Source organism: Bos taurus, chromosome 1 (genome assembly GCF_002263795.3).
Source record: "Bos taurus isolate L1 Dominette 01449 registration number 42190680 breed Hereford chromosome 1, ARS-UCD2.0, whole genome shotgun sequence".
Taxonomy (NCBI): Eukaryota; Metazoa; Chordata; class Mammalia; order Artiodactyla; family Bovidae; genus Bos; species Bos taurus.
In genome coordinates, this window is record NC_037328.1 from 122,431,722 (window position 1) to 122,447,033 (window position 15,312).

General features: G+C 34.6%; 1 protein-coding gene across 2 annotated transcripts in view; it reads left to right on the forward strand.

The window, feature by feature from the left end:
• The window catches only part of PLOD2 (procollagen-lysine,2-oxoglutarate 5-dioxygenase 2), a 121,174-nt gene that overhangs the window by 81,738 nt on the left and 24,124 nt on the right, over window positions 1-15,312 (forward strand). For both annotated transcript variants that reach the window (NM_001101149.1, XM_005201798.5), the window contains 1 exon segment: window positions 14,055-14,156. In NM_001101149.1, coding sequence (NP_001094619.1) covers window positions 14,055-14,156 — 102 coding nt within the window.

The following is a 15,312-nucleotide window of genomic DNA, read 5'->3' on the forward strand; positions in this document are numbered from 1 at the left end:
AGAAGCAAAAACCCAGTCACATTACTCAACCTGTGTGCTGCCCTCTGTAGTCTTAGCTATGAAGTTCCACATTCTCAACTTGTTTTGTAAAGTTTTTTCTTTTTCCTTTGAAGTTTGCTTCTGGTTTAGGGGTCCCCGGTCTACCATCCCATCTTCTCCCCCACTCCTGGTACTATAATATCTATACATCATTTCTCCTCATTCTCTCCCTCAACTCCTGCCATATAGAGTTAATTTAAACTTTGGAAACGTTTCATGTTTCCTCTGTCTACAAGTCTTCTGTACGTGCACATCACTCATTGTGGAATCCTCTGACCCTAATTCCTATCTGCTGTACCCATCTATTAAGTGCTATTCATCTTTTGTGTGTGGTTAGTCAGTCGTGTCTGACTCTTTTGTGACCCTTTGGACAGAAGCCTGCCAGGCTTCTCTGTCCATGGGACTCTCCAGGCAAGAATACTAGAGTGGGTTCCCATGCCTTCTTCCAGGGGATCATCCTGACCCAGGAATTGAACCCATGTCTCCTGTGTCTCCTGCATTACAGGTGGATTCTTTACTTGCTGAGCCATTCATCTTTTAGGTGTCAGCTTAGTCTTTACTCCTCAAGTTTCCTACATGCCTTTATAATATCTGGAACTTTGTCTGTCACAGAACATAATACCACACACTGTACAGGGACAGGATTGACCTGTTTTACATTTTTGTCTCTTATTGGGTCTGTAGCCTAGGAATTATAGAAATCGTATCTATCCTGTTCACTTTTTGTTTTGCCAGGCTTCGGCACATGTGCAGCATATATTTGTCTTTCAACAAATTGTGACTGAATGTCAAGGTCTATAAATAGTCCAGTGACTTAGCATTATTTTTGGGAATAGTGAAATGGACTTTTTTCTGGCAAGGCAAAATATTCATGCAATATGTGTGGGTCCCTGTAACTGTTCCTAGACAGATAAATGGACTTCTATAGGCAGACATCTATAACTAAATAGTGTGCTATTTCTCCTTGGTAATGTAATACTTGAATCAAACTTAAATGTCTTTAAGAGGGCGGTTGGTCCCAAAAATTTGGCTATTTTGAGTGAGGCCTGATATTCAGTGATTTCATTGTATTCACCAGTTTTTTCCAGATTTCCAGGGTAATGCTGATAGTTTTACAAAGTGACTAAAAGACTTCTCATAAGAAAACTAGCCCTTAGTCCTTAGTCATTTAGAAAGTTCTGTATGTACTACAAAATTTTAAGTCTTCCGAGCAACATTTTTAGTTTGGGCTCTCTGTTTCTGGCATTTCAAGCAGTATGATGATCCCATTATATTTTCTGTGACATGACCTTATAATTCTACTTGGCAGCAAAAATGAAGGAATTTTTTATTGTAAAATTATATTTGGTATAATATAAAATTTGAGAAAGGACTATATAAATGAGCATTCAAAGCAGTGCCTTCAAACTAATGCCAATACTTTATTTAGTAATATGTTAAAAAATATCATATTTTACCCAGGATAATGAAGAGAAAAAAAGCAGATTACTCTTTTTAGATATACCATTTTTATTTAACCATCATAAAAGATGAAAGGATTTTTATATATTTTGTAAGTTAGCTTTATTTATTATTTTATTTAGTAAGGAATGATTATAATGTCAGTGGTTTTGAGCCATAACCTCATGAATGTTAATACTTAAACCATTTTTATTTAAAAATGGGCATAATGTATAAATGGTAAATTGTTGATAATGTGTTTATAGACCAAAGTATGTAAAGATGAGTTTATTTCTTACTTTCTTGAAATCTCATGCTGTTTAACTTTTACATTATAAATAATTTTAAAAATCACTTAAAATCCCACTACATCTCATTTTGTTTTCATTCATAGTTACTTTCAGTCTTTATGTCCTTGCAATATTGTACCTTTAAGCATTCATATTTTTCATTTGTTTTCATAATGATGTATAAACAACTTTGTTGCTTTTAAATTAACATTTTATTTGAAATATGTTTTTTATTTATTCTACATAATTGTCTTCATACTTGTCTAGGTATACTTTAACATAAATCAGTTTTTAGATAGAACCCATGACTTCTGGTTTGAAGTTTTGCTTTTTATTCTTGAAACTTATTTACTGTTAGTAACACATCATAAGATGCTTATCTTAATTCCTAACTTATTTCTTTTAAATATCAGATAATGTACTTCTTAAGGTAAATCATTATGAAATTGGTAGTATTTTTTATACAAACAGAAGTTAAACATAAGAAAAGCAGATCATCTAATTTGCATGAAAACAAATCATTTCAGAAATGAATTTGATCCGCAATAAAAATAGGGACTCTCATTTTGTGCATATAAACCTCAATGCTTGGGTCACTATGACCTTGAATACTTGGGTGACTTGAAAAAAAATGAAAGAAAAAAGAAAAGATTCAGTTGGAAAAGTTTCTCTGCCAGTGACATGACATCACCCTTGGAAATGTTTCGATATTGTGAAAACAGGATTAAGAAAGCACTACCACCTAGAACTTCCTGGAACAGCCTAACTACATAAACAGTTCTCTGCACTTTCCAAAGCTGCCAGCACAAATGTCTGCGATTTTTGATGAAGAAAACAGATGTAAACAGAGGGTAAGGGTGATGGGTAACCTCTGCCTGTGTGATGAGAGATCCAAAAAGAGAGAGATTTCCAGTCTTACTGATCTCTGAAAATCAAATAGATGTAAAAAGTAAAAAAGTTATAAAGTTTTAATTCTGAAAACTAAATATAATGTCTTTTATGCTCTAACCTTTTAAAAAATATATTGATCATTTTCAAATTCACCTAGGGGTCCTAACAAACTAATCAATAATTCATGAAATAAATATTTAATTTCTTATGAGATTTCTGAGATGAGGAAGGTGCCAGTCTTTATATATAGGTGGGAATTTTAGATATGTCCAACCATGGGGGGGACTTTTTTTTTCTTCTAAAAAAATTATTTCCCAGGATATTTAAAACTGTGTATTTCTCACCAGCTTTTTAAAAAATTCCTTTTAGAAATAATGCTTAATAGAGAACCCATTTAAACATGAATCTCTATTTTTAATTCAAAATCATAATGTTATATAGGACATGAATAATTAACATTTGCACTTATAGTGTAACAATAGTCAAATTTTTGTTTTTGTTATAGAAAGATATTCAAATCATCGTATTGATTCTTGAAATGTCATTAATGAATATCATAACTGCATATTTTCTGCCTTGTAATTTGTTTCCTGACTTTTCATGTAGTACAAGAGGGATGTGAATGAGTTACTTTTCCATGTCTTATGATTGTGCTATATAGAATAATGTGACTGTCTATAATATCTACAAAACACAAAGGTTTTCTCTTTGTAATTATACTGTACTTGTTTCAATAGCCTTTGCTTCAGTTTTAGTACAATAGAAATATTTGAATGTAATACCAAATATTTGAGAGGAATCAGATAAAATAGTACTGAACTAATTTCTTTTTTAATTTTATTTTATTTTAAAACTTTACAATATTGTATTGGTTTTGCCAAATATCGAAATGAATCCGCCACAGGTATACCTGTGTTCCCCATCCTGAACCCTCCTCCCTCCTCCCTCCCCATACCCTCCCTCTGGGTCATCCCAGTGCACCAGCCCCAAGCATCCAGTATCGTGCATCAATCCTGGACTGGCGACTCGTTTCATACATGATGTTATACATGTTTCAATGCTATTCTCCCAAATCTCCTCACCCTCTCCCTCTCCCACAGAGTCCATAAGACTGATCTATACATCAGTGTCTCTTTTGCTGTCTCGTACACAGGGTTATTGTTACCATCTTTCTAAATTCCATATATATGCGTTAGTATACTGTATTGGTATTTTACTTTCTGGCTTACTTCAGTCTGTATAATAGGTTCCAGTTTCATCCATCTCATTAGAACTGATTCAAATGTATTCTTTTTAATGGCTGAGTAATACTCCATTGTGTATATGTACCACAGCTTTCTTATCCATTCATCGGCTGATGGACATCTAGGTTGCTTCCATGTCCTGGCTATTATAAACAGTGCTGCAATGAACATTGGGGTACACGTGTCTCTTTCCCTTCTGGTTTCCTCAGTGTGTATGCCCAGCAGTGGGATTGCTAGATCATAAGGCAGTTCTATTTCCAGTTTTTTAAGGAATCTCCACACTGTTCTCCATAGTGGCTGTACTAGTTTGCATTCCCACCAACAGTGTAAGAGGGTTCCCTTTTCTCCACACCCTCTCCAGCATTTATTGCTTGTAGACTTATGGATCGCAGCCATTCTGATTGGCGTGAAATGGTACCTCATAGTGGTTTTGATTTGCATTTCTCTGATAATGAGTGATGTTGAGCATCTTTTCATGTGTTTGTTAACCATCTGTATGTCTTCTTTGGAGAAATGTCTATTTAGTTCTTTGGCCCATTTTTTGATTGGGTCATTTATTTTTCTGGAATTGAGCTGTAGGAGTTGCTTGTATAATTTTGAGATTAGTTGTTTGTCAGTTGCTTCATTTGCTATTATTTTCTCCCATTCTGAAGGCTGCCTTTTCACCTTGCTAATAGTTTCCTTTGTTGTGCAGAAGCTTTTAAGTTTAATTAGGTCCTATTTGTTTATTTTTGCTTTTATTTCCAATATTCTGGGAGGTGGGTCATAGAGGATCCTGCTGTGATGTATGTCAGAGAGTGTTTTGCCTATGTTCTCCTCTAGGAGTTTTATAGTTTCTGGTCTTACGTTGAGATCTTTAATCCATTTTGAGTTTATTTTTGTGTATGGTGTTAGAAAGTGTTGTAGTTTCATTCTTTTACAAGTGGTTGACCAGTTTTCCCAGCACCACTTGTTAAAGAGATTGTCTTTAATCCATTAGTATATTCTTGCCTCCTTTGTCAAAGATAAGGTGTCCATATGTGCGTGGATTTATCTCTGGGCTTTCTATTTTGTTCCATTGATCAATATTTCTGTCTTTGTGCCAGTACCATACTGTCTTGATAACTGTGGCTTTGTAATAGAGCCTGAAGTCAGGTAGGTTGATTCCTCCAGTTCCATTCTTCTTTCTCAAGATCGCTTTGGCTATTCGAGGTTTTTTGTATTTCCATACAAATTGTGAAATTATTTGTTCTAGCTCTGTGAAGAATACCGTTGGTAGCTTGATAGGGATTGCATTGAATCTATAAATTGCTTTGGGTAGTATACTCATTTTCACTGTACTGATTCTTCCAATCCATGAACATGGTATATTTCTCCATCTATTAGTGTCCTCTTTGATTTCTTTCACCAGTGTTTTATAGTTTTCTATATATAGGTCTTTAGTTTCTTTAGGTAGATATATTCCTAAGTATTTTATTCTTTCCGTTGCAATGGTGAATGGAATTGTTTCCTTAATTTCTCTTTCTGTTTTCTCATTATTAGTGTATAGGAATGCAAGGGATTTCTGTGTGTTGATTTTATATCCTGCAACTTTACTCTAATCATGGATTAGTTCTAGTAATTTTCTGGTGGAGTCTTTAGGGTTTTCTATGTAGAGGACCATGTCATCTGCAAACAGTGAGAGTTTTACTTCTTCTTTTCCAATTTGGATTCCTTTTATTTCTTTTTCTGCTCTGATTGCTGTGGCCAAAACTTCCAAAACTATGTTGAATAGTAATGGTGAAAGTGGGCACTCTTGTCTTGTTCCTGACTTTAGAGGAAATGCTTTCAGTTTTTCACCATTGAGGATAATGTTTGCTGTGGGTTTGTCATATATAGCTTTTATTATGTTGAGGTATGTTCCTTCTATTCCTGCTTTCTGGAGAGTTCTTATCATAAATGGATGCTGAATTTTGTCAAAGGCTTTCTCTGCATCTATTGAGATAATCATATGATTTTTATTTTTCAATTTGTTAATGTGGTGTATAACATTGATTGATTTGCGGATATTGAAGAATCCTTTCATCCTTGGGATAAAGCCCACTTGGTCATGGTGTATGATCTTTTTAATGTGTTGTTGGATTCTGATTGACAGAATTTTGTTAAGGATTTTTGCATATATGTTCATCAGTGATATTGGCCTGTAGTTTTCTTTTTTTGTGGGATCTTTGTCAGGTTTTGGTATTAGGGTGATGGTGGCCTCATAGAATGAGTTTGGAAGTTTACCTTCCTCTGCAATTTTCTGGAAGAGTTTGAGCAGGATAGGTGTTAGCCCTTCTCTAAATTTTTGGTAGAATTCAGCTGTGAAGCTGTCTGGACCTGGGCTTTTGTTTGCTGGAAGAAATCTATTCTATACCATAAGATCTCTTTTAAGGTCTTCTGTTCAGGTCAGTCGCTTAGCTGTGTCCTACTCTTTGCGACCCCATGAACTTCAGCACGCCAGGCCTCCATGTCCATCACTGACTCCTGGAGTCCACCCAAACCCATGTCCATCAAGTCGGTGATGCCATACAGCCATCTCATCCTCTATCGTCCCCTTCTCCTCCTGCCCTCAATCTTTCCCAGCAATCAGGGTCTTTTCCAATGAGTCAGCTCTTTGCATCAAGTGGCCAAAATATTGGAGTTTCAGCTTCAACATCAGTCCTTCCAATGAACACCCAGGACTCATCTCCTTTGGGATGGACTGGTTGGATCTCCTTGCAGTCCAAGGGACTCTCAAGAGTCTTCTCCAACACAACAGTTCAAAAGCATCAATTCTTTGGTGCTCAGCTTTCTTTATAGTCCAACTCTCACATCCATACATGACCACTGGAAAAACCATAGCCTTGACTAGATGGACATTTGTTGGCAAAGTAATGTCTCTGCTTTTTAATATGCTTTCTAGGTTGGTCATAACTTTCCTTCCAAGGAGCAAACGTCTTTTAATTTCCTGGCTGCAGTCACCATCTGCAGTGATTTTGGAGCCCAGAAAAATAAAGTCAGCCACTGTGTCCACTGTTTCCCCATCTATTTGCCATGAAGTGATGGGACTAGATACCATGATCTTAGGAAGCTAGAAAAATTCAGTTGGTACTTCTGTGCATTTTTGACTATCATATTTAACATATGAATATTTTTTTCTTTTAGTTCATCTCATCTTTTCAATGAAAAATTAATGATTATATAAACATAATGAGGATTTTAGGTGCTTCCTTTTATCAGTAATATAAAATTATAGCCAAAGCTAATTAGTTTTAGCTTCACTGTGTTGAGATGAGATAATTATAGTTTATGACAAGAAATAATAAAAAAATTAAAAACTTCAGCTGTTCCTACCATTCTAGGGGTTAAAATTGAAGGTTAGCATGTATAGTAATTTTTTTAAAGTAAGGAGAGCAGAATTTTTCTTAAAATGTTTACATGCTGGGGACATCCAAGATATTTTTTTGAGGGCTCAGAGCCATCTTTCAATGTGTTTACCTCTCTCTTCCATCCATCTTCCTTCACTTTCTCCTAAATCCAAAACATAAACAAAGATTGAGATTTTATAGATAAGATGAATGCCAACAGATGATTAAGGAGAAAGGGGGATAAGTAACAAAGGAGATGCTCTGAGATATATGAAAGGGGTAGGTGGGGAAACGGTGTCATACTTTATTTTTTTTTCCTTCCAGTTTTACAATTGACATATAGCACTGTATAAGTTTAGTAAATACCTATCATCTAAGTACAAAATAAAAGAAAAAGAAAAACAAATTTTCTTGTAATGAGAACTCAGGATTTGTTTCTTAACAACTTTCATGTATAACTTAGAGCAGTGTTAATTGTATTTATCATGTTTATTACATCTGTAGTACTTATACCTGAAATTTGTACCTTTTGATCACCATCCAAGTTCAGCTCATCCACCTCTTGCCTGTGGTAACCATATATCTGATTTCTTTTTCTATGAGATTGCTTGCTTGTTTCTTTTTGAAGTATTATAATTTCCTAAAATACTATGTTAGTTCCTGGTGTACAACATAGTGATTCGATATTTCTGTACTTTACAAAATGATCACTATAATAAATCTAATCATCATTATATCACCATAAAAGGTACTACATTATTATTTGCTATATTCTTCACACTGTTCATCATGCACATCTCATTTATTTTGTAACTGGAAATTTGTACTTATTTATCTCCCTCATCTAATTTTCTCATCCCACCACTCTCATCCCCTCTGGCAACCACCTGTTTGTTTTTGTATCTATGATTGTTTCTGATTAGTTATGTTTATTCATTTGTTTTTAGATTCTATATATATATGAAATCATATGGCATTTACTTTTCATTGTCTGACTTATTTCACTTGGAATCAAATCCTCTTGGTTTATCTATGTTGTTGCAAATGGCAAGATTTCATTCCTTTTATGGCTGAGTAATATTACATTATATATATATGTGTGTGTGTGTGTGTGTGTGTGTGTGTGTATATATATATATATATATATCACAGTTTCTTTATACATTCATATAATGATGGACACTTGGGTTGCTTCCATATCCTAGCTATTGTAAATAATGCTTCATTGAGCATAGGTGTGCATATATCTTTTTGAATTAGTGTTTTTGTTTTCTTGGGAAAAATATCTAGACATAGAGTATATGCATCATATGTTAGTTCTGTATTTCATTATTTGAGGGACCTCCATCCTGTTTTCCATAGTGGCTGCATCAATTTGCATTCTCATCAGCATTGTATAAGGGTTCTGCTTTTCTACATCCTTGCCAACACTTGTTACTTTTTTTTTTTTTTTTGATCGTAGCTATTTTAACAGGTATCTCATTGTGGTTTTGGTTGCATTTACCTGATGATTAATTTTGTTGAGCATTTTTACATTTTTTCCTGTGTCTGATGGCCACTTGTACATCTTCTTTGGTGAAATATGTATTCAGATCCCCTGACTGTATTTTCATGGAGTTGTTGTTTCTTTTTTTCTTTTTTTGATATTGAATTGTATGAGTTCTTTGTATATTTTGAATATTAACCTCTGTTTTGAACATATCATTTGCAAATATCTTCTCCCATTCAGTGGGTAGCCTTTTTGTTTTGTTGATAGTATTTTCATGTGCAGAAGTTGTTATATGTGCAAAAACTTTAAGTTTGATTTAGTCCCATTTGTTTATTTTGCTTTTGTTTTCCTTGCCTGAGGAGGCATAACCAAAAAACCACTGCTAACATCAGTGTCAAAAAGCATACTACCTATGTTTTCTTCTTCAAGTTTATGGTTTCAGGTCTTAGATTTAATTCCTTCATCTGTTTTGAGTTTCTTGTATAATATATGGTATGAGAAAATAGTCCATTTTGGTTCTTTTGAATGTAGCTGTCCAGTTTTCCCAGCACCGTTTATTAAAGGGGCTGTCTATTCTCATTGTATATCCTTGCCTTCTATGTCATAGATCATTAACCATATAAGTGTGGGTTTATTTCTGTCTATTCTATTCTTTTTATTTTTTATTTATTCTATTTTATTTTTTATTTATTCTATTTATTTCTGTCTATTCTATTCCTTTTATCTATGTGTCTGTTTTCATGTCAATACTATATTGTTTTGATTACTGTTCTTTGGGGTAAAGTGTGAAACCGGGGAGTACAATACTTCCAGGTTTGTTCTTCTTTCTCAAGATTTCTTTGGCTATTTGACCTCTTTTGTTGTTTCATATAAATTTTAGGATTATTCTAGTTGTGTGAAAAATGCTATGGGTATTTTGATAGGAATTACATTGAATCTGGAGATGGCTCTGAGTAGTGTGGACATTTTCACAGTATTAATTCTTCTAGTCTGTGAGCACAGTTTGTCTCTTCATTTAATTGTGTCTTCCTCAGTTTATTTCCCCAATGTTTTATAGTTTCCAGAGTACAAATCTTTTACTTCCTTGATTAAATTTATTCCTAGGAAATTTATTCTTCTCTATGCAATTGTAAATGAAATTGTTTTTTTTAAATTTCTGGTCAATTATTATTAATGTATAGAAATGCAGTAGATTTCTGTGTTTTGTTTGTATCTTGTAACTTTACTCAATTCGTTTGGTAGACCTAATAGTTTTTTGTGTGGAGTATTTAAAGTTTTCTATATCAGATCAGATCAGATCAGTCGCTCAATCGTGTCCAACTCTTTGCAACCCCATGAATCACTATGTTGAATAAAATTGGGAAGAGTGAGATCCTTGTTTTCTTCCTAGTTTAGAGGAAATGCTTTCAGCTTTTCACCACTGAATATGACATGAACTGTGGGTTTGTCATATATGGCCTTTAGGTTGAGGTATGTTTCCTTTGTAACCACTTTGTTGAGAGTTTTTGTTGTAAAATGGATATTTTGTCCAAAGTTTTTATGCATCTGATTATATGATCTTTATCCTTTATTTTGTTAATGTGTTTCATATTGAGTGATTTGAATATATTGAACTATTCTTGTGTCCCTAGAGTAAATCCTACTGGATCATGATTTATAATCCTTTTAATGTGTTACTGAATTTAGTTTGCTAATATTCTGTTGAAGATTTCTGTATCCAGGTTTATCAGGGATAATTATTATTTTCTCTGTTTTCATAGTGTCTTTGATTTTGATATCAGGGTAATGCTGGCCATTAGAATGAGTTTGAAAGGGTTCCATCCTTCCCCTTCAGTATTTTGAAATAGTTTGAGAAGAATAGGTATTAAGTCTTCTTTATATGTTTGAGAATACCCTTTTTTATCCCCTCACTTTTTGTGTGATTTTAGATGTTGAGTGAGTCCTTTGATGGAAGCACGTATATGGAGCTTGTTTTCCTTTTAATCCATTCAGCCACCCTATTTTCTGGATTTGAACATTTAGTCCATTTACATTTAAAGTAATTATTAACAGGCATGTACTTATTAAAATGTTGTTAGTTGTTTTCTGGTTATTTTTGGTATTCTTCTCTGTTCCTTTTTTCTCTTAGTCCCTTATGATTTGGTTACTGAGTTATGTTTGTGTTACTTCCTCTTTATCTTTTGTGTATCTATTATATGTTTTTGATTCATGGTTACCATGAAGTTCTTATATAGTAAATATCAGTATATTTTAAGTTGACCATTGCTCTAGTTTGGCTGTATTCTAAAAACACTACATTTTTACTCCCCTCTGCCACATTTTATGTTTTTGGTGTTTTATTTTACTTTTTTTATTTTGTACATTGTTAAATAATTATTGTAGATAATATTAGATTTTACTGGTTTTGTATTTTAACCTTCATACTAGCTGTATAGTTGGCTGATCCATTACCTTTACTAAATATTTGGCTTTACTGGTGGTATTTTTCTCTTTTATAATTTTCATAGTTCTGGTTATGTTCTTATCTTTTCTGTTTAAGGAAGACCCTTTAACTTTCTTATAAGGTTGGCTTAGTGGTGATGGACTACTTTACCTTTTGCTAGTCTGGTAAATTCTTTATCTCTTCTTCAATACTGAATGTTAACTTCACCAGATAGAGGTTCTTCGTTGTGTTTTTCCTTTCAGTACTTTGAATATGTCATGCCATTCCCTGGCCTACAAGTTTTCTGCTGAAATATCAGCTGATAATCTCAGAGGGTTTATTTTGTATGTGACAAGCTTTTTTTGTTGTTGTTGGTTTGTTTTGTTTTTTGCTGCCCTTCAGTTCAGTTCAGTTCAGTCACTCAGTCGTGTCTGACTCTTTGCAACCCCATGAATTGCAGCATGCCAGGCTTCCCTGTCCATCACCAACTCCTGGAGTTCACTCAAACTCATGTCCGTTGAGTTGGTGATGCCATCCAGCCATCTCATCCTCTGTCGTCCCCTTCTCCTCCTGCCCCCAATCCCTCCCAGCATCAGGGTCTTTTCCAATGAGTCAACTCTTCGCATGAGGTGGCCAAAGTATTAGAGTTTCAGCTTTAGCATCATTCCTTCCAATGAACATCAAGGACTGATCTCGTTTAGAATGGACTGGTTGGATCTCCTTGCAGTCCAAGGGACTCTCAAGAGTCTTCTCCAACACCACAGTTCAAAAGCATCAATTCTTCGGTGCTCAGCTTTCTTCACAGTCCAACACTCAACATCCATACATGACTACTGGAAAAACCATAGCCTTGACTAGACGGACTTTTGTTGGCAAAGTAATGTCTCTGCTTTTCAATATGCTATCTAGGTTGGTCATAACTTTCCTTGCTGCCCTTAATACTCTCTTTATCTTTAACTTCTGACTTTTTGATGGTAGTGTATTTGTGTAGGGTCCCTTTGGATTGACTTTATTTGGAATTCTCTGGGATTCTTAGACTCGAGTGTGTTTCCTTCACCAGTTTAGGGAAATTTACATCCATTATCTCTTGAAATATCTCTGTCCCTTTCTTTACCTTCTGGGAAACTCTATAATGCTAATGTTAGAATGCCTGTTGTGCCCCAGAGGCTCCTTAAACTATCCTCATTTTTAAAAATTCTTTTTTCGTTTTGCTGTTTTGATTGGGTGATTTCCTATTAGCCTGTCTTCCATATTGCTGATCCTTTCCTTTGCATCATCTAATCTGCCTGTGATTCCCTCTAGTTTCTAACTTAGCTCCATTCCATTTAATTCTTTTTCTGAGGTTTTGTCTTGTTCTTTTATTTGTAACATTATTTCTTTGTCTCCTCATATAAAGTAATTTTCTGTTTCTATGTATTAGGTAGATCAGCTATTATCTCCTGGTCTTTAAAGAGTAACTTTGTATAGAAGGTTTCCTGTGGGGTTCAGTAGTGTGGCCCCTCCTGGTCACCAGAGCCAGGTACTCCAGAAGTGTCCTCTGCTTGGGCTGTGTGCTACTCCTGTTATCACTGAGTTGCAATTGCTTTGGGTGCACTAGTGTATGGGGCTTGTTCCCAGTACAGCCAGCTGTAAGGCCTGGCCACAATCTGCCAGCTCATTTGTACTCAGAGAAAGTTTCAACAGATCGTGCCCCTCAGGTACATGCCCTAAAATTAATAAATAAATTTCCTCCTTGTATGACCCAGGCACTTTTCTAACTGCTGCCTCTGCACTGGGATTTGGAAAGAGTGAATCTGTGCCTTCACCCTTTAAGAGTAGTCTCAGTTTCCTACAGGCTTCTGGCTCTCCCACATGTAAGCCCCTCTGGTTTTAAAGCCAGATATTATAGTGGCTCATCCTCCTGGTGCAGGTCTTCTAAGAAGGGGAGCCCAAGGTTGGACTCGGGCCCTTGGCCCTTTGGAGAAGACCCCTAGGGCTGTGATACCCCTCCTGCTTGTGGATTGCTCCACTGTGGGCATGGGTTCTGACTAAACTGTGTCTCTGTTCCTCCTACCTGTCTCATTGTTGCTTTTTCTTTTTATCTTCAGTTATAGAAGATATTTTCTGTTAGTCTTATGGTCATTCTCAGAGATGGTTCTCTCTATGTAGTTGTAATTTTGGTGTATGTGTGGGGAGACGTGAGCCCAAGATCTCCCTACTCTGCCATCTTGTTCTACCTCCCCTCCCCACTCTAGTCTATTATTGATAGGGTTTGTGGGGTGGCTCTAATTAGAATTTATTCTAGATCTATTTTAATCTACAGGATTTCTTTTCCTCAAGTCAGTATTCCAGAATCACTGCCCAGAAGCCTGGGTTATAGTGATTATAGTTTCTCAGAAGAGTTTAGTGCCTTTTGGTGATAAAGTATATACAATATTTGTTTTGTGTGGTGATGGTGGTAAGAGGTCACACTGGCACTTACCCATTCACTGTACATGTCTAGACTGAGCCTTTAAGCATATTTATATTATTACTAAATTACTGTTCACATAACTGCTTTTATTTGTTTTGTTTTGGTTAATAAGCTTCATTAGTTCAATTAAAACTGTGGTAAATCGTTTGACATATTGCTTTAATGGTGTCTCTTCTTATTTTTGATATATTGAAATGTTAGCTTTATGATGTATAATGCATTTTTTGGCATTTCTAGACAAAGCTTGCCTTCATTTATGATTCACAGTCTGGAGAGAACTTTGTTCATTGTGTATCTCTAGGTGACAAATATTTGTAGAATTATTAAGGGGATGTACCTAATGCAGAAAACATGCTTTGAAGTTAGAGGTTTATAGAATGAAAGTACATTGATGGGAAAGTCTTACTTTTGTTAATAGTGCAGTTTTCCTTCTTTTCCAGATCCTCCTGAATTATTTTGGAAACTATATACCTAATGCATGGACACAAGATAATGGCTGCACTTTTTGTGAAGTGGATACAATTGACTTGTCTGCAGTAGATGTGAGTGGAATTGACTCTGGGTGAAATATAGTAATAAAAGTATATTTTCATGAAATGCAATGGTTTGTAAAATAAAAACAACACATTATTTTATAGTATTGATAATTTGGTAGATAATATATTTATAAATCTAAAGCATGATGACAGAAAATTGCTAGATATGTGTATTTCTAGAAAAAACAGACAATAATTGACCCGAATTGACCCTAGTAAAAGGGGCTTGGTTGTTAATATATACTAGCTTGCTATGAGTGGGAATTCTTGTTTTTAGTCTTTAACTTGGTCAAAGGATTGAGGAAAATAATGGTTATAATGCTTCAGTATTTGTATTGACTAATCTTATCTGTCAAAATTAGTTGATTAGCTTGATTTTCAAATTTGATGATTTAAAAATAATAAATAACTAAGGACTGTTTTAGTATTTTGTATATAGTAACTCATATTAATTTTACAAATCCCATAGGTTTGACTGAGGTTTACAGATGAGAAAACTGAGGTACCTCCACATTGAGTAACTTACTTAAGGCATGCAATTTTTTTTTTTTTTATATTGGAAGTGCGATTTGAATTTAGGCAATCTGGTTCCAGACCCTATAATTTTGACCACTGTGCAATTTTGCCTAGATGCCACATATATATTATATGCCAAGAATAGTGCTACTTTTACATATATTTCATATAGAATTATAGCTATAGTTTACCATTTATACTTTGAAGATAAACATGCAATTGGAAGTAATTATTATTTATGTATAAAATGTTTTATGCATCCTTCTTCTTACATCAACCAGAGCAGTTTTAGGATATCCTGTGGTAATATTTTTCTTTCAAAAATTGGCTCTTATGTTTTGGAAGACTATTATGTGTATGAACATTGGGTTCTAAGGATAATTTTGTCATTAAGACTGATTATTTCCTTTACTTACCATAGTTTTGTTGAATATCTACAGCATGCCAGATAAGTGTAGACACAAATAAAATTCCCCTTAATATAGTTCTGGTGACTTCTGGACCCATACAAATTCAAAATAATCTCACTGTAAAGTACTAAATGTCCTGAATTAAGTAGTTTCTGTTTTTATCACTGTCTGAAAGGGAGGATAAAGAGTAATTTGTTCATATTTAGGAGCTTCTGAATAGAGCCCTCTTTTACTTG